General features: G+C 39.4%; 2 protein-coding genes across 3 annotated transcripts in view; one reads left to right on the top strand and one right to left on the bottom strand.

Annotated features, from left to right (window-relative positions):
- Positions 1-1463, bottom strand: part of LOC138355740 (protein Asterix-like) — a 24814-nt gene extending 23351 nt beyond the window's left edge. The window contains exon 1 of the mRNA XM_069311080.1: positions 1448-1463. The gene's annotated coding sequence lies outside the window, so the exon portion shown is untranslated. The remainder of the gene's footprint in view (positions 1-1447) is intronic.
- Positions 1156-20550, top strand: POLDIP2 (DNA polymerase delta interacting protein 2). Of its 2 annotated transcripts, XM_045765193.2 has the most exons (7): positions 1161-1344; positions 7483-7650; positions 7845-7950; positions 13200-13377; positions 13789-13952; positions 14156-14361; positions 20125-20550. In XM_045765193.2, exons 1-7 carry the CDS (start codon positions 1262-1264, stop codon positions 20234-20236), a joined length of 1017 nt encoding a protein of 338 aa, XP_045621149.1. In that variant the 5' UTR covers positions 1161-1261; the 3' UTR covers positions 20237-20550. The 2 variants fall into 2 exon arrangements, with proteins under 2 accessions (XP_045621150.1, XP_045621149.1); XM_045765194.2 differs by lacking the exon at positions 7483-7650 and having other exon boundaries at positions 1156-1344; positions 20125-20382.

The following is a 20550-nucleotide window of genomic DNA, read 5'->3' as shown; positions in this document are numbered from 1 at the left end:
GCACACCGCCCCCCATCCAGTGGGCAGCGGTGGATAGGTTACAATCACTTAGTTACTACCTACAGTTAGCAAACTGGGGATATTTGGCTAAAATTTCTGGTAGCAGATCATTTTGAATGAATTTATGCATTTTGTTTTGATTAAAAGCTTAGGTAGTACAATGTACTACTTCTACTACTAATACCATATTATATATGAGGGGCTACTAAATAAAATTAAAGCACAAGCATGTTCACCTAATATCATTAGCTGACAGGTGAAATAATATGAAAGTCGGAAACTATTTGATTCTCTCTTAGAATTTCTACTAATCCTTTCTTTCGTCGAGACCAATATATGTCAGTGACCCCTCAGATAAATTTCATTTGCAGAAATCAAATTACAGGTAGGGAATCTTTAACAACAACAACAACCTACCTTACCCCTAAATGTCAACCCATGTCTTACTATTTTTAAACAATGCTGTTTGTTGACCAACTTGTATATTGGCTATTTTCTACCATGTTCCCCTTTTTTATCTTTTGTTTTTTCTTTCAACGCAATTTATACTTTAAGCTCAATTACTATTAAGTTTTAGTCTAAGTGTTTTTTCCCCACCTCACTTTGCCCGAAACGCTATGCGTACTAGTGGCTTTAGGTATTGTATGTACTAGCTCAATCTATAAATCTAACATTATGTTTGTAACTAATTCTCTAAGTATGTACTTTTACCTGAATAAACATTTGATTTGTTTTGATTTGATAAATCTAATCCATGAAGACGAGATCAGTTGTAAACGAAATCTAGCGCACAAGTACAAGAGCGTTTAAGATACTTTAACACAAAAGACATGTAGAGACAGGCGACTCGTTTCTGACATTGTTTTTATTAAATAATATTACATGTTACCTCTAATGTATATTATTATATACAAGTATAACTATCATAGTAAATGTAATGTGAGTTTACCCCAAAACTGGCCAGTGTAGTATTTTGTGCGTTCGATCGTGTTTGTGGGCTTTGGATGTGTAGTGTTTACCCCGGCGGTGTCGTTCTTATGAAGCCCGGATTATGTCCAATACATCATTCAACTATTGTCTATATATAACTATATGGCTGTTAAATAGAAGATTTAAACTGCCAATAGAATTATATTGTGGGTTTTAATATTGACCAATCACATATACATACGAAACGTAGAAATGTTTGTGTCCGAAATAGTAAAGGTATAATGGTGCGCTGCGTCTCGTGTACCAAGTGACTAGTATCCGTGGGGGGACGATGTTTGCCAGCTGTACCTCACGGACTCTCGCCTCCACTAAACTCCTCAAGTGTGTTGTGGTCCCGGTGGCTACCTACACCAGGTAGGCTGAGTGTGTGTGTGTGTGCGCCCCTGTGTTAGCCCAGCCGGTCTAGGGTAGTGGCTCGCTGACACGGGCTCTGGCCGCCTCCTAATGTAATACCTACGTTTCATGATTGCTTCTCTTGACTCTCAGTCGGGATTGCTTCTCTTGACTTCAGGCCTGATTGCTTCTCTTTGCTTCAGTCGGGATTGCTTCTCTTGACTTCTGTCGGGATTGCTTCTCTTGACTTCTGTCGGGATTGCTTCTCTTGACTTTCTGTCCGGATTGCTTCTCTTGACTTTCTGTCCGGATTGCTTCTCTTGACTTTCTGTCCGGATTGCTTCTCTTGACTTTCTGTCCGGATTGCTTCTCTTGACTTTCTGTCCGGATTGCTTCTCTTGACTTTCTGTCCGGATTGCTTCTCTTGACTTTCTGTCCGGATTGCTTCTCTTGACTTTCTGTCCGGATTGCTTCTCTTGACTTTCTGTCCGGATTGCTTCTCTTGACTTTCTGTCCGGATTGCTTCTCTTGACTTTCTGTCCGGATTGCTTCTCTTGACTTTCTGTCCGGATTGCTTCTCTTGACTTTCTGTCCGGATTGCTTCTCTTGACTTTCTGTCCGGATTGCTTCTCTTGACTTTCTGTCCGGATTGCTTCTCTTGACTTTCTGTCCGGATTGCTTCTCTTGACTTTCTGTCCGGATTGCTTCTCTTGACTTTCTGTCCGGATTGCTTCTCTTGACTTTCTGTCCGGATTGCTTCTCTTGACTTTCTGTCCGGATTGCTTCTCTTGACTTTCTGTCCGGATTGCTTCTCTTGACTTTCTGTCCGGATTGCTTCTCTTGACTTTCTGTCCGGATTGCTTCTCTTGACTTTCTGTCCGGATTGCTTCTCTTGACTTTCTGTCCGGATTGCTTCTCTTGACTTTCTGTCCGGATTGCTTCTCTTTTGGGTTCGTCAAGGGCTCGAAATGTGGCATAGTTCCAGCCTGAACATTCTACCTATTTAGTAATATATCTTTAGAGGGCATCATCTGCTCCAACACAAAACATTGTTTGTAATCGTCAACTTCAGACAGTAGTCCCCATGGCGCAGTGGTAAGACACTCGCCCGGTGCTTCATGAGCCCTTTGGCCTGGGTTCGTATCTTGCCGGGGAGGATTGACTGGGTGCCAAAACATAACTTTAAGCTCAGTTCACCCAGCAGTGAATGGGTACCTGGTTGTTAAACATTTTGGTGGGTCGTATTCTGGGGAATATTGGATTAAGGACTCTTGTATATATAAGGGGAACTATCAGGAGAAAGCACCAAGCCATTATGACTATATAGCACATAGAAGGAATTAGGATAAGGATTTGGGATGTGACGGAGGAAAGGAATGGTGCCAACCAGGGGGCCGGCTGGCCGAGCGGACAGCACGCTGGACACGTGATCCTGTGGTCCCGGGTTTGATCCTGGGCGCCAGCGAAAAACGAGGGGCAGAGTTTCTTTCACCCTGATGACCCTGTTACATAGCAGTAAATAGGTACCTGGGAGTTAGTCAGCTGTCATGGGCTGCTTCCTGGGAGTGGAGGCTTGGTCGAGGACTGGGCCGTGGGGACACTAAAAAGCCCCGAAATCAACTCGAGATAACCACTTCGACAGTCGATGATTGAACACCGACCTGCATGAAGTGACTGTTGCTCCACTGTCCAGCCCAAGTGGTTGGCCGTTGTATATACAGTACTGTATATAAAAAAAGAAATAAATCATAAATTCCACAAGCTACATTTAGGGTAGTAAAGTTGTACACAGGCTGTTCACATCCCTCATTTTCTAACTCTCTTAGCTATATGGTATATTGTGTGGTCTGGCTGAATAAGGTTTGATTAGATTAGATGGGGTATGGTCCTGTCTGACACTAGACGATTCAACGAAGTTTGTTTTCAGTTTGTTAAAATTATGTATATTGCTATGCTAGGCCGTATCAGCTTAGGTTAGACTGTATTTCGCTCAGTTGGGTTAGGTTAGGTTACGCTGAGTTGGGTTAGGTTATGTTAGGTTACATTGTGTTCGGTTGGGTTAAGTAGATTTCAAAATGCGTTGGCAAATCCTCTTGTGTACGATGTGACTTGTATTCGATAAGATAGGTTTAATAAAAAAAAATACATCGTTAAATTCTTGGGTACAAAGTAACTGATATTCATAAAATTTTGAAGAATTTGGAAGATTTTTCAATATTCAGACTTCAGACATTCAGAGCACTTCTTTAAAATGTCAAATGTAACACAGACAAGGATCAACGGTTTCAAGGTTAACAAGCCATAATGTAGAACCGAGAAAAGGAGATGCTTTTTCACCCACATGGTTATAAACCCATTGAGCTGCCTACCTGTTAAAGCTATAAATGTAAAAAGACTGCACCAATTCAAAATCCAGCTTGAGAAAATCATAATTTACCTTGGTTTACTAGTGACCTCGACAAGAACAGGAGGCTGTAGGTTTTGTCGAACGTCCCTTCAATTGGCCTTGATGGTCTTTTCCAGTTAGACTTTAAAATTTGAGAGTTTTGGTATTTACGGCTTTGGCGGGTAGACAGTTCCATGGGTTTATAACCCTGTGGGTGAAAAAGCATCTCCTATTCTGAATCCTACATTGTGGCTTGTTGAGCTTGAAACCGTTGCTCTTTGTTACATCTGACCTTTTGAAGATATTGTCTGGATAAACATCCTCCAAATTGTTTAGTATTTTAAAAGTTTCAGAGATATGCCCTGTTATGCCTGGTTTATGCCTGGTTGGGCGCCTGACAGCTGGGTGGACAGCGCTTCGGATTCGTAGTCCTGAGGTTCCAGGTTCGATCCCCGGTGGAGGCGGAGACAAATGGGCAAAATGTTTCTTTCACCCTGATGCCCCTGTTACTTAGCAGTAAATGGGTACCTGGGCATTAGACAGCTGCTACAAGCTGCTTCCTGGGGGTGAAGGCCTGGTCGAGGACCGGGGCCGCAGGGACACTAAGCCCCGAAATCATCTCAAGATAACTAATGTTGTTAGCCCTGTGGCCCTCAACCGTTCCTGATAGGGAGGTTGACTTAAATTATTTTTGTTGCATAGTGTTGCACTTTCTCCTGAGCAGCTGTGCCCTTCTGAAGATGTGGTCACTTTGCTTGGATACAGTAATCCAAATGGGGGGGAGCACACCAGAGATGTATACAATTGAATCACTACCATCTTTTCCTTAAAGTTAAAGATACTGTACTATTGAGTATTCCAACGGTTGAGTTAGCCATATTTGATTGCTGCTCCAACCTGTTGTGTAAGTTTCAGTGAGTGGTGGATTTTGACTCCAAGGTCCTTTTCTTTAGGACATCACCTCAGTATAATGTATAGTATAAGGACATATAAGGGGAACCTTTGACAGGTTGCCGACTTCCTTTCCTTGTTGACGCCACTAGAGATAGTGGCCCTCGGGTAAACGTAGATAATACTGTATCTAGCTAAATGTATAAAATTTGCTCAATCTACCACACCATATACCAAACAAATGTCTGTGTTTTATTTTTCAAGGTTGATGCACTATTTAGTGCTTAACTTTGGTTAAGCAAAATCTGGGCAGTGGGCTTTCTAGCGGCTGTTTCTCAAAAAAAAAAAAAAAAAAAAAAAAAAAAAAAAAAAAAAAAAAAAAATATATATATATATATATATATATAACTGAATGCCAGCAGTTGGATACTGTACTAGGATTACTTCCACTGTGCATATTTAACCTAACCAGCCTTGTATTTGGTGAATATGCTGTATTTAAACTAACCAGTCTTATGTTTGTGCAGAGTTATGTTAGTTTTCAATGCTGTCTCATTTGTTGACAGAATGGAGCTATCCCATATACTGAGTTGCACTGGACTTGTAATGCTGTCCTTTCCTACTTCAATGCCAAAGAACATTTAAGTCATCCTAATTTATACTCTACTGTATTCAAACAGGTGTAGCATAGCACCCCATGAGTATAATCATACAGTATAGCACAGTATGAGCATATACTGTAGCATAGAATGAGCATATAGCACAGTATGAGCATATAGCACTGTATGAGCATACAGTATAGCACAGTATAAGCATATAGCACAGCATGGGCATATAGCACAGCATCCAACACGCCAGTATCAAACATGTTCACAATTCTTAGGCTGGACCAGGGGCTCATAATTTAGATGGTTTTCTAGATTCTCTTCAAAAAGGGCTGCATATTTCTATGTATTGCCAGTAAACATAAAGTACGATATATTTTTGTACCTTGATGCAATTAACATGTTTAGTGACAAGTTATAAGCTATTTTTCTTGAAGTTTTGACGATGTTAAATGTAGGAAAATTATAATAATATTAATTGATGGATTAGGCTTAGGTGAACACCTGAAGAAGTTAAGATTGAATTGGAATTAAAAATATTCAACCAAACTGATTTTCTTTCATGACTTGTTTATTTGTCTATTTTGAGTTAACTTGAAATTGTTTATTCCAGTTATGTATATAGATTTCAGAAGGTTGCAGTGATACTGTCAATTGCAAACATTCCAGTGTTGGACTGCACTGGCCAATAATTTTTTCTCCATATGGCTAATGTGTGTGTGTTGGAGGAGGGAGGGAAGGAAATTATCAGGAGAAAGTGACAAGTTATTATGAGCATATAGCACTGGGAAGGGGACAGGATAAGGATTTGGGATGGGATGGAGAGGAAGGAATGGTGCCCAACAACTTGGATGGTCAGGGATTGAACGCCAATTTGCATGAAGCGAGACCATCGTTCTACCATCCAGCCCAAGTGATTGGGCATGTATTGATGGAATGGTAGAACCAATCATGGGCAATATGGAAGCAAATAAAGATGTGATATAAGAGATAATAAAAATGAGGTATAAGAACAGGCTGAATCTAATGATGCTACTGTAGAAAGAAAGACCAGGGACATGATCTAAACATGTAGGATATTGAACTGGATAGTTGGCAAAGGCATAGTTTGAAAGGCAAAGTGGATAGTTTGTCCAAATGAGGTACAGTATAACAGAATGGTGAGGCACAGATTGTTAGATATGCTCTGTGTATTAATGATTATATAATGTACATCTCTTGCCTAGAAATTTTTCACTTGTGTGTATCAAATGCATTTACTTGTGGAAACAAAATAAAATATTCAATGATTCGGGGGTTATAAATGCAGCAAGTACAATATCTGAGAGATAGGGCCTCAGAGCTAGATCTCTCCTACATAGCCACAGCTAACTAAGCACCATGGTCTTGGATTGTTAAGTCCAGTTTTGGTTTAAAGCTCTTTTGGGCAGGCAAATTTATCAGTTATTTCTTAATACATGACAACCAATTTCTAACATTGTAGTTTCAGGATGTTACCCTTTTCAACTTGCTGCTAACCTAGCATATTTAGCATATCCTAACCAATGCTTTGCTTTCCCAAACATATCTTAGTCTAACGTAATCTAATTTAGATTAGATTTTCTCTCTGGAGCAGAGAAGAGTAACTAGGTGGGAATGGCAAGGTTCAAAATTGGATTATTCATCATAATACTCTTAACTGATTCTTAACCAAAACTAACCAATGTACTGTAACAAAGTTTCAAATATTCTAATGACATTTTATTTAAATGTATTAATAATTTGTATTACTTTCCAAAGAAAAGGTTATGACAGTAGTTAAATTACATTTAACTTTTAATGCTAATACTGTAATGTGTAGCTACTGTGTGAACATATATTTGGGTCTTAGTACTAGTATAGTAGAGTTTATTCTCAACTCAAAATCGGGAATCCCAGATTCAAATCCTGAGTGGGATGGAAATGGTTAGGCACGTTTCCTTTCACCTAATATCTCTGTTTACATAACAGTAAATAAGTACTCGTGAGTTAGTCAACCTTTGTGGGGTTGCATCCTGTGCAAGGTCAGTAGTTTGACCTTGGGGGGTTTGACCTTGGGTAGTTTTCGCTATAAGCCTAAATTATATACTGTACAGTATAGTATATATATACACCGGCTGTCTTTCCCCCTGACAAAATGAATTACAGGTATTATAAATTAAATTTATAGTGAAACAGTTGGTGAATTGAATTTATCAGTGGATGTGCACACAAATAAACTGATAGTAACTTTAGTAAAGCTCTTTCTTTTATTTTCAGTAATTACAGATTGGCTGAAGTTGGTAAATTTGAATCTCCAAAGTTGGCTGGGAAATATGAGACAGGTCAGCTGTTTCTACATAGAGTTTTTGGCTATCGAGGAGTTGTGCTCTTTCCCTGGCTAGCCCGGGTCTACGATAGAGATGTCCCTAACAAAAAAGAATCAAAGTATGAGTAATGTGACAATTTCTGGCCATTTTATTCTTTATTGAGTTGCTTGCTATGTTTTGCCAATAATATTGCAGATTCCCAATATAAAGTATGTATAGGAATTTTTTTATACAAATACAGTATTGTATTATGTATCATTTGACATACTATACCTGTACAGTATTTTTCAGTGTTAAGTGGTTATATTCCAGACCCATAGAAGAAAGCATGAATTACAATCAAGTTGGAAAGGAAGTGAAGGGAAGAGCTCACACATATTATCAAGTTCTCATTGACTCTAGAGATTGTCCATACATTGTACGTATAATAGGTGCACATCCGCCTAATCTTCATTCATTTCTATTCTTTACGTAAACTAATGTGTTTGATACCTTAATGAATTGAACAATTTATAAATCTGTTAATGGTGTAACAAGTGATTAACTTAATATTAATGTATGTATTGACCTAGTTATACTTGTTGAGTTTGAGCGTCAGGCAGTTGAGCCACTTTTTCCCATGGAGCTTCTGAATCCTCCCAGTTAACTCCCCCTTTTGGTACTTTTGCCTTAGACTCAATCTTCCCTTCCCGAGCAGTGGGAGTGGATAGGTGCTCTGCTCTGGGGACCTTGCCTGCACTCCTCAGGGGTTTGGGGGTGTGTCCGATTGGAGCCCTTGGATTCCTTTTGACCCTTCGTGAGCCCTTGTGTCCTTTTTGCAGGGTCCTCTGTGGTGAGGTGAGGGGAGGGGTGTTCTTATCCCCCTTCCCTTTATTAGTTTGTATTAGGCAGGGCTCCTCCCAGTGTTAGTTTCCAGGTGCACTTGGGTACTCTGGTTTCGTCTTTTCGGAGGTTCTCGACCTCCCAGGTTTTCCTTGTGGAGGCTCGGGAGGCGCTTGGTGCTTACCTCCTGCGTGACCGGGTTTCGGCCTCGGTTCTGATTCGTGCCTCTTTGTCATTCTGTTTTTTTCTACTCTTATTGGGTATGTTATGAGATTCCAGTGTCCTCTTGGCTAGCAGACTGTGTTATATATACAGTATGGACGACTGGTGTGTGGTTTTTGAGCTCCTGGAACTTTCTGATTGGCTCTCGAAGATGTGGGAGCGCTTGGTGTGGTTTCTCTTGTCAGGGTTTTTATCTCGCGCCATGCTTCAGCTGGATGCTCCGTCCTCCGGGAGGTGGTTTCCTTGCTTTTTACCTCCCAACACAGCAGACTGTGCTGGCTCATTCTTTGGAATCAGTGTGGGCCCTGGCTCTTAACCCTTAAACTGCGCAAGTCATATGATGTGTGACATTGAAGGGGGGTATAATTCTAAAAATATTTAAATTATGTAAAAATTGCTTAAAAATGTTAAACAAATCTCCAGCTTATTGGCTTCAGCTTCGTGAAACTTTCATCAAAATATTTTCACAAATTGATTTTAGACGAATATTTAAGAAAAAGAACGTTTTGTTGATAAAGAGAACAGCTCCTATTAACTGGAACTGATGGATAATGCAATAATAAAGAGATGCAAGCACCTTTCCAACACACAAAGAAGAAAAATACTGTAGTAGTAAGAAGTGTCCACAAAGTGAACATACAGCTGGTGCCTTTATAGCAATGGTGAATAATACATAATAACACAAATAATGAGTAATTATGCTATGCTCTATTTTGTTATATATCATATAAATACATTGCCCAATGTTATTATCAGTTACTTTCAACAATGTCCAAAAAATATTTTCTTTCGGGGAATATTTTTTTTATGTAGGTTTTTAGTGTTTTCCTCCTTTGTTTATTATTTGAATTTGTTTTAACCTTTACATCCTATAGAATCCATACTTGTCCCTAACTATGTGAAGCCAGAATTAAATTGGTCAACAAATAAATCAGTTACAACTCTGAGAACTTGGGACTTTGAATTTTTTCACATTTCATACTCTATTTTCCTTGTTTCTTTAGGTTGTTTAGATTAGGGACCAGATCAGGGCTTTTTTACTTATAGGGAATATATTTAGGGTATACTTTATATATCATTATAATTATTATAATTATCCCTATATGTATATTTTTTTTTTGGGGGGGGTTATTTTTTCTTCATTTCTACACACAATGACCTACAACTTTCACATACTTGAGTACAAATGCCAAACAATGTTTATTACAACATACAAGTAAATTCATGAATTAGAACTGCCTTATTCATTGTCGATAACTTCAAATTCAATTATATCAATTATATCTATAACTAGAATTTCAACTTCAGCATCCAAAAATCTAGTTATCTTGATGATTTCGGGACTTTTAGTGTCCCCGTGGCCCAGTCCTCGACCAGGCCTCCACCCCCAGGAAGCAGCCCGTGACAGCTGACTAACACCCAGGTACCTATTTTACTGCTAGGTAACAGGGGCATAGGGTGAAAGAAACTCTGCCCATTGTTTCTCACCAGCACCTGGGATTGAACCCAAGACCACAGGATCACAAGTCCCGCGTGCTGTCCGCTCGGCCGACCGGCTCCCTCTAGTTTCCCACTAGTTTCTGACTGATTCTCGCCATTTTTACATATAGTGTGCACAGCTGTCTGTTCTACAATCCCTATAGAATTGATTTTTCATAAACTCTTAAACGTTTGGAGTTATAAACTTTTGTTGTCTAAATTTGCGCATATTTCAAATGCCATATTGACTTCTTTTTTTTTTTTTTTTTTTTTTACAGTAAACTATACTGAAAACCTATATACTAAATATATGAAAATGAAGATCATAACCTATTCTGAGAGCATAATAAAACCAAATGAACAGGTGATGATATTTTTATATTTTTGCAGCCGATTTCAAAATCTGAAGTTTTCAATATTCAATTTTATTATTTTTGTATTTTCTTGTTTTTCAAGTTACACTAGTATCATTTAGACAAAGTTAGAGCATTTGCCTAGTAGATTATTCACAAAACATTTGAAAGAGTTTCAGAAAATTTAAAAAACTGAGTTCAATGTCACACATCGTAGGAGGTTTTGTGCAGTTTAACCCTTTAACTGCGCGGCCTATAAATATGACACCCTCCCTGTGCGCAAGAAATAAATTCTTGGAAAAAAATTCTTTTTAGGTCTGAAAGTATTAAAAACTCCTCCCTGTATATGGGTATAGCAACGGAATTTTGAAATTGTACTTACTTTGGCTGCTATGGGGTCCATAAGGTGGCGTGTGACATCATTCCCTGTGCGCCCATGCAGTAAGCTCCCGGGGCGGGGCGCGCGAGTTGCCGCGAATATATTTTTGTTCATTTTTTGCGCACAGTTCCAAATACATTTTATTTGTTTTTATGTGCTAATCCTATGTATAATGAACATGTACACTATATTATGGCAGTAAAACATCCGTACTGTACAAGGACACTGTGTTACGTGCATGACACTTGTGCACACACATGTTGCACATATTTACCATGTATCATGCTAATTTATGTATATATACAATCTATTTACAGACTATACACTGTCGCGCACTATATACATTCACCATTAACACATTCAGAACATCGCGTAGCAGCTGCCTTGTACGGGCCAAAAAACTGTCGTTTCATTACATTCAACGCTGGTTTTTTCAGTAAGGTTATTCAATAGTGTGTAATGTGATAAATCTATATAATAAAATGGGTGAATCATCACTATACTCAAAAGTCTGGTGTGCATATTAGTGAAACAATTACTATACTATATTCTTAGAACAATAAAACTGTTATTACACTGTTTTTACTGTTATTACACTGAATATAAGTCATTTATGTATACAGTATAACTCTACATTTTCATGCACCATAATAAATCGCTAAGCATTTCTGGTGAGTGTAATAATCTTATAACTGGTTGGCAGAGTTTTGGTCTGTCTCAGCACATATTTTGCACTAATTTCTAACAGCACATTTTGGATATATAATATTTTCTTAGCATTTTGAATATTTTTACCGTGGATTTTTCAAGTGCAATGTTGTATTGGGCTGTCAATACATGACATTATTTGTATCATGGAATGTATAGAATATTAGTACACACACAGATGTATTCGTGTCACTAATATAGTTTAAATATTACATTCTTTAAACAATAAAATGTACCGTTTTTTAGTATTACATTATATACACATCTTATATATAACTACATTTTTTGTTCACCATAACGAACCACTAAGCTGGTCTGGTCAGTCCAAACGGCATTGGGCCATCACATGCTAGTCAGCTGATGATGCTACCTCATCCTGTAAAATTCCTCCTCCCAATATACTACGCACATCACTAATTCTAGACACAATACTGTATTATCAGACTCCTGGTCACTAAATCCTGAAAATGAATAATTTTCCTCAAGTTTATTTTGTAAAGGAACATAAGTTGTTGTTTCAAGATGCTCAGATTGGTCAATCAAATCAAAATACTTTGGCTGCCTGCCTAGTGCTGTGGACACAATAAGTATCATTGTGTTCACTGATATCTGAACATTGTACACAGTTTATATCATAGACACTTCTATGATGTTATCATCACAAAATAGCAGTTACATATATTTTTGTCATTTTTAAGCGATGCTGTGGTCATAAGCTGGACAGCGGTGCTTTTAGCTTGTACTGCATGTGCAGGCTTGGGTTGCTCACTCAGTATTGAGGCCTTCACACCAAGGAACAGTGCCCACAATTTTTTTGTTTTAAAAATGGAGCCTTGAGAGAGCCGACATGAGCCCCATGTACCTGTGTGTTGAGTGTCTCATCTTTGTCTTGACTGATTGCAGTTTCTCCTCCTCCCTGGTAGGTCCACATCTCTCTTCTCAGCAGGTAGTTAGCTTCAGGAAGCCACAAGGGTCTTCCTCCCCCCCCAAAAAAGCATCGAATGTAATGGAACGATGAAATGCCTCTGTCTGGGTGATCCCCGGTGGCTCTGATTTCCTTGCTCCCTTCTATGTAGTAGTGTCATCTGCACATCTGCTCTAGAATTGGGAGTTCTGTCCTCCCCATCCAACTGGCAGAAGTGCTAATGAGAGCTCACTAGTTTTGAAAGATTTGATAGTTTATTTATATTGTTTGGGGGAATTTTGTGGTCTTTGAACCCAGCAGTGGTCTGTATTGGTTGGCTGACTTCCTGGATGCTTTCCTGGCAGGGTGGCACCCGCTCTTTGCACCTCTGTGAGGGGGGGGGGTCAGTTTTTGGCTCTGATTCCTGGTAGGCCAAACAGAACTCCAAGGCTGATGTGACCTGATAGTTGGGAGTTATCTCGGCGAGATAACTTCTCTCGGGCTTCTCGAGAAAGAGGCATTTCATTATACAGTATTCAATACTGGACTGGTTTTTCTTTTAGTAAAATAGAATACAATAAAAACAAATATATTACTTATTGACAATACTGTAGCAGCAAACCTTTAATACTATTTAGAAATTTACCAATGTGACTTTAAAAAAAAGTGATAACTGCTTCATAAACACTATATTATAAATGACTTGGGCTGGCTGGTCCCGGTTGAATCGGTAAGTAAAGAGTTAAATTTACAGTTATAGAGTAATTTATAAATTACTGAAAAGTTGTGTTTGTTTGCAGAGAGCCCAAACTGAAGCTGTTACATTCTTAGGGAACCAAGACAATGGCAGAACACTGTATGCTGTGCCAGGATTGGACTACATTGGACACGAAGATGTGATGCCGTATGTTGCAGTAAGTAAGAAGCCTATCAGACATGATTTGTTTGATAAGTTTCTTGCATATTCCTCAGAGAAAGGTTAGTTTCAATTCAAGTAATGTTATGCACCACATATTGTATTACATAATTATTTTTAAACGGAACTTACCTTGAATCTTTTTATTGTTATCTCCATAGGGTACAGTCAGTGTATTCTGGTTCAGCCATGTATATAAATTGTGTTTGCAAACTACTGATTTTGTTCGAAGGATTTCTGCCAAGTTATATTATGTTTGTACTTGTAATGAATTGAGATATAGAAGATTCTTGGTCAGTAAGTCATTGATGCAGTAAATAAGAAATTTGTTTTTGTATGTCATATTTCAGGCATGTCATGCACTATATATTTTATTACTTGTAAAAGTGTCATAAACTGATTATATTAGGAACTTATAAGCAACTAAATACAGTATCATCCAGAATATTAATCATTTCTATTGCCTTTCTTAGACCCTCCATTTTCTGCTCGTGAAACACTGATGGCATGGCAGGAGCGTAACCACCCATGGCTGGAACTCTCAGATGTACACAAGGAAACCACAGAGAACATTAGAGTCACAGTTATACCCTTTTATATGGGATGTAGAGAATCGCAGAATGCTAATGTTTATTGGGTAAGTTGGTGATGTTTGTGACACATAAAATATTCACACAGTGTATTGGTGCCAGTGACCTAGTTTGTGTAGTTAGTCAGTCATCCTTACAAACAACTGATCACAGTACACTAAATAATATAAATTGAGCTGTGTGTAAGCAATGTCATTTACTGGTTTTTATTAAAAATTTTGTTAAACCTAATATAGAGCATTTCTTACAGTGGCGGTATTGTATTCGTCTAGAAAATCTAGGAGAATTAACAGTGCAGCTGAGAGAGAGACACTGGCGCATATTCAGCTTGTCTGGGACTTTAGAGACGGTACGAGGGCGAGGTGTTGTGGGACAGGAGCCAGTACTTTCCAGTCAGCAACCAGCCTTTCAGTATTCATCTCATGTGTCCTTACAGGCACCGTCCGGACACATGTGGTATGTTGAATTCCAATCATTCTTACAGTAATATAAGAACTGGGGAGAATCCATGGATGCCCTTCAACCATTCTTGGGCCTTTGTTCCACTTCAGGGGAGAAATGTTCCTATCTCCCCTTATATGTGTGAATTTGAATGCTCGGCTGGGTTTGGTTTTGGATTCCATTTGGTGCCTTAGAGTTGCCGTATTTGCAGGGTTTTCCATCTTCCTGCATTTCTCCTGTGATTCACATGGACTTGTTTCGGTACTGCTACACAGTCTTCCCAGCTTGGTGCCTTCTCTTTATAATTACAGTATGCTTTTCAATGTCTCCTGCAGAATTCACACCTCTTTTTTTTTTTTCATTTTTGGTCTGTCTCAGCTTATTGACTATGGTGTGAGGTTTTGGGTTCATCCTGGCTGACTGATAACCCTCTTTTCCTTGGGGGGCTTCATTAGACCCACTCGCTTGATTGGCAAGAGGTGAGTTCTGTCTTTCAGGTGTTCTTGGGCAGTGCTGCTTTTTCTCTGCTTCAGGAAATGCCTGTTTGCTCCAGCACTCTCCACAGATATGGGCAGGTGGAAGCTCCATGTACACCTGATTGTGTTGTCCTAAGCTCTTATTGTAGATAACTGCAGGGTACATATGCACTTCGTGGCAGACTTGTATATGTGGATCCTTGTGAAGGGGCTCTTTTGAGCATCTCCATGAAGATGTTGCATCACTTGGTTCTGTCCCATGTGTGGAGGCCTTGGGACTTGTGGTTCCTACTGCAATGGCCTTACCCAAGATGCTCGCTCCTATCCTTCAGGAGGCATTAGTAGCGGTATTTTCCTTGGCTTATCTCGTGTATCAATAGGCTATGTTGGCCCAATCATTAGATTCGGCTTGGTCCCTACCATCCTATTGACCATTACTGTTTTCTCTGGGTTCTGTCCTTGCTCAGTGGCAGTCTGGAAGGGTTGGGGCCTAGCCTGCTGTTAGACAAGGTAGCTCCTCGTGTGAGTTTGATTTCTGGGCCATTGCACTTCCTACTGCAAGTTCCTCTTCTGGTCTGTGTGGTGACTATGCATTGTGGAAGGATGGTTCTGCTCGTGGTTAACTCCCTTTTGATATTGCTGAAGGGAAGATCTGAATCATTTTGCCAACTCCTGGTCCCACAATTTGTGGGGGCCAAGCTTGACTTGTGAGAGTTTGGTCCACTAGGCTGTTGCTTGGAGCGGCCCGCAGGCCCACATACCCACCACAGCCTGGTTGGTCCGGCACTCTTTGAAGGAAACAATCTAGTTTCCTTGATGTCCACGGTTGTTCCTGCAATATTTCTTATGCTTGCTGGGAGGGTGTTGAACAACCGTGGACCTGATGTTTATACAGTGTTCTCTGATTGTGCCTATGGCACCCCTGCTCTTCACTGGTTCTATTCTGCATTTTCTTCCATATCGTTCACTCCAGTACGTTGTTATTTTACTGTGTAGATTTTGTACTTTGCCCTCCAGTATCTTCCACATGTATATTATTTGATATCTCACTCCTCGTCTTTCTAGCGAGTACATTTGGATGGCTTTGAGACGATCCCAATAATTTAGGTGCTTTATCTCGTCTATGCGTGCTGTATATGTTCTCTGTATTCCCTGTATTTCAGCAATCTCTCCTGCTCTGAAGGGGAAAGTGAGTACTGTACTGAGCAGTGCTCAAGACGGGACAACACAAGGGACTTGAAGAGTACAACCATTGTGATGGGATCTCTGGATTTGAAAGTTCTCGTAATCCATCCGATCATTTTTCTGGCTGACGCGATATTAGCTTGGTTATGCTCCCTAAACGTTAGATCGTCGGACATCATTATTCCCAAATCCTTTACATGCTTTTTCCTATTATGGGCACATTTGATTGTGTTTTGTACCCTGTATTATGTTTAAGGTCTTCATTTTTACCGTATTCGAGTACCTGGAATTTATCACTGTTAAACATGTTATTTTCTGATGCCCAGTCAAAAACTTTATTAATATCAGCTTGAAGTTTTTCAATGTCTTCAGCTGAGGTAATTTTCATACTGATTTTTGTGTAATCTGCAAAGGATGATACGAAGCTGTGACTTGTATTTTTGTCTATATCTGATATGAGAATAAGGAAAAGCAGTGGTGCAAGGATTGTACCCTGAGGTACAGAGCTTTTAACTGCTCTTGGACTCGATTTTATGTGGTTGACTGTTACTTGCTAAGTCCTCTTTGACAGAAAACTGAGTATCCAGCGTCCTACTTTACTGGTTATTCCCATTGACTTCATTTTGTGTGCTGTCACTCCATGGTCACATTTATCGAAGCCTTTGCGAAGTCCGTGTATATCACATCTGCATTCTGTTTTTCTTCTAATGCCATGATGACTTTGTCGTAGTGATCAAGTAGCTGTGAGAGGCACGATCTTCCCGCTCGAAATCCATGTTGGCCTGGGTTGTGAAGGTCATTGATCTCCATGAAATTGGTTACCAGACTCCTAATCACTCTCTTGAATACTTTTATTATGTGCGACATTAGTGCAACTGGTCTGTAATTTGCCAATGCTTTGCTCCCTCCCTTGTGTAGAGGGGCTATGTCTGCTACTTTAAGTGCATCTGGTATCTTCCCCCGTGTCCAAGCTCTTCCTCCACACTATATTCAGTGCCTGTGCTACCGGCACTTTGCATTTCTTTATAAATATTGAATTCCATGAATCTGTACCCGGGGCCAAGTGCATGGGCATGTTTTAAATTTCTCTTTCAAAGTCTAGTACGCTCGTGTTGATATCAGTTATATTTACAGGGGTTTGGATATCCCACATAAAGAAATTGTCTGGATCTTCCACTTTCATGTTGTTTATTGGAGTGCTAAACATGTCCTCATACTGCTCTTTTAGGATTTCACTAATTTCTTTGTCATCTTCCTTGTATGAACCTTCACTTGTACGAATAGGTCCAATACTGGCAGTGGTTTTTGGTTTTGATTTTGCATATGTGAAGAAGTATTTCGGATTTTTCTTTATTTCCTGAATTGCTTTGTTCTAACTGCTTTTCTTCAGTTTGATACGAGTGTTTCAATTTCCGCTCGATGTGTTCAATCTCCCTATTTAAATTATTCCTTCTTTGATGGGAAAGTCGTGTCTGCTTAAGCATTTTCGTTATTTTCTTCCCTCTTTTATAGTGTCGTCTGCGTTCTCTTTCTATGTTGGATCTCTTTCTGGCTTTCCTCAAAGGAATGTGTTTTAGACAGACTTGAAGCTTCCGAAGTCAGTGCTTGCAAGTCAGGATTCTTTCCTGGAACTGCGTTGGGTCATTGCAGGTTGGCTTGCCTTCGGCATGGTCAAGGTGACCTATTCCCTTTTGTGGGTAACCTGGTTGTTCCAGTCCCAAAGTGGGATACTCTGCAGACCTATGGCATTGCCTCAATCTTTTGGAATTGAACAGCTTCATTTCATGCTTGACCTTCTGCATGATTATTTTAGCCAGAGTTTGTCTGCTACTACAAACTGGATCTTGGATGGTGTCCTTGGACCTCCAGGATGCTTATTGGCACATCACTATACATCCCAGCTTCAGGGACTGACTAGATTTGATTGTAGGGCTGTTTCAAGGTTCTTTCTTTTGATTTTAATCTGGCCCCATGTGCATTTGCAAAGTTGATGGAGGTCATTGTGGCCTAGATACCTTTCTTAGGGTTGATATGTTGGCCTACCTTCATGAGTGGCTGATTTGGGCTCACACTCGTTCCACATGTCAGCTAACCAGGGATCTGGTTCCTTCCAAGCTCGTTGGGTTCTGGTTCCTTGGGAAATGACAGAAGTCCCATTTGGTTTTGTCCATGGCTGGGCCTTGTTTGGTATTCTTGGCCAGCTTCTCTGTCCCTATATCCACCAGGTTTGTCATCATCAGTTGGACTTGCTCTGGGTGACTCTTCTGTTGCTCGAGTATTTGTGCAGGAGCCTGAACTTTGCCCGTGTTTTCCCACTAGGCGGGTTTTGGCTTAGAGGGTCCAGATGGGGGGTACATAATTTGTTGTTTGGTGGCAGCTCTTTTGCTACCTGTGGGCCACTGGTTCTGCCTCAGTTGATGCATTCTTTAGTGATCCTGTTCCCTTGGTTCCCTGTTCCAAGACTCGCATTTCTCAGGTTGTCTGCAGTGTTAATTAATAATCCTGGTACTGCACAGCCTTCACATGAGATCCTTCCATACTAGTACTGTATAAGAAGATAAAATAATTTTTTGGAAAGAATTTATATTCGGCGCACCACAGGTGTCGTATTTTAATGCAGAGCAGTTCAGTGGTCAAGTACTTGCGTATTTAATAATACATCTTCAGAAGGATCCTTCTGAAGACGTATTATTAAATATGAAAGTATTTAGGGAAATTCCTGTTTCAATTCTTCCTTCGTGGTCTGACACTGTCTCATATAATTTGTATGCTGTATCTTTATATTTTAAAGATTCAACCCTAGGAGGCTGTTTCAGACTTAATCAACTCAAAGGGTCCAATTTGCACTATAATAAGATAATACCAGCACAAGCCCAATATATAATAAACTTTGGCTACACTGATGGTGAGCTTGAGGATCATTTCTCTAAATACTTATTCTTATATATATCTGATATTCAATGTATATGATAAAACTGTTGTCTTGTATGTTGACAATTGTCTTTGCATGGATTACGAAACCTAAATTGAGATTTGAACGGTTACACCTACTTGGTGAAAAAATGGTAAACCAGTAAATTTTAAATTCCATATTTATGGCATCATTGAAAACTATTGTTCTTTTATACAAATACTGTACATACATAATTGTTTTTGACTGGGCAGCAGAAAATAACATGTTTAACAGTGATAAGTCAAATCTGCCTACAGTAGAAATCAGCATGTAAAGAATCTGGGAATAATGTCTTGACAACTTAAAGTTTAGGGAGCATAATCAAGCAAATATTGTGTCGGCCAGAAAAATGGTAAGATGGATTATGGGAACCTTCAAATCCAGGGATCCCATCACAATGGTTGTACTGTTCAAATCACTTGTGTTGTCCCGTCTTGAGTACTGCTCGATACCCACTCCCACCTTCAGAGCAGGAGAGATTGCTGAAATAGAGGGAATACAGAGAACACATACAGCATACATACATGATAAAACACCTAAACTTCAGGGATCATCTCAAAACTCTCCAAACGTCTCCTTTCTAGGAGTATAAGAGAGGTGTAAAATAATATACAAATGGCAAATACTGGATGGCCAGGTCTCGAATCTAAACAGTAAAATAACATACTGGAGTGAATGATATGGAAGAAAATGCAAATACTGTACTGTAGAACGAGTGAAGAGCAGGGGTACCATAGGCACGATCAGAGAACACTGTATAGACATCAGAGGCCCATTTCCAGTGAGCATAAGAAATATTGCCAGAACAAACATGGACATCTTCAAGAGAAAACTAAAATTTTCTTCAAGAAGTGGCAGACCAACCAGGCTGTGCTGGATATGTGGTCGTGCTGCCCACATTCTTGGAGCGGCCTCTAGGCTGCTCCAAATAACAGCCTATTGAACCAAGCTTTCACAAGTCGTCTTGACCCGGATTTGGGGATTAGAACAACTCCCAGGTACATATGAAACTAATCAAATTATCTAAACATTTCATCTTGACGGGTAGTCCTTGACCATTTCAATTTTAGGATATCTTAATGTGGTACTGAACATATTAATATCACAACTTACAGTCTTCACAAATGTTCTGCTGTATTAACTAATGAACACTTTCTTTTACAGGGGCACTTTTCGAATGGAGAGGGAAGATGGTTTTACTTTTGACTGTCGTATACCACCATTTTCCTTGGAAAGTAAACAGGATGATACCTCCCAACCCAGCGGTATTATCTAAGAAATTACAATGTATAGTTACCAATTCTAAACATTAATTAGGCAACATATTATAGGTCTCGGGTTCAACAGAGACCGATGTAATTTATTGCATACTGTAATTATTTATACAATAATTAAGATAAAAAAAAAAAATTGAGTGAAGATCCCCCCCTTTAATTGTACTTATCTCAAATATGGCAATGTTGTCAAGGCTGTACAGACAGTATATATACTGTACATATTGTACCTCACATTCATATTGTAATTAGATCTGTACCAAAATATCTTCCCTTAAATAGATTTAAGAGTTGTTCAATAAATGTTTATGATAAA

This window comes from Procambarus clarkii, chromosome 69 (genome assembly GCF_040958095.1).
Source record: "Procambarus clarkii isolate CNS0578487 chromosome 69, FALCON_Pclarkii_2.0, whole genome shotgun sequence".
Classification (NCBI taxonomy): domain Eukaryota; kingdom Metazoa; phylum Arthropoda; class Malacostraca; order Decapoda; family Cambaridae; genus Procambarus; species Procambarus clarkii.
Note: the sequence above shows the minus strand (reverse complement) of the source record. Positions and strands in the feature narration are given on the sequence as shown.

Bases quoted from the DNA above. Each gene is read 5' to 3' on its own strand.
- POLDIP2 (XM_045765193.2), top strand. From the start codon at position 1,262: ATGTTTGCCAGCTGTACCTCACGGACTCTCGCCTCCACTAAACTCCTC. The intron at 1,345-7,482 runs GTAGGCTGAGTG...TTTTATTTTCAG, and splicing joins CCGGTGGCTACCTACACCAG to TAATTACAGATTGGCTGAAG. The intron at 7,651-7,844 runs GTATGAGTAATG...GTTATATTCCAG, and splicing joins CCTAACAAAAAAGAATCAAA to ACCCATAGAAGAAAGCATGA.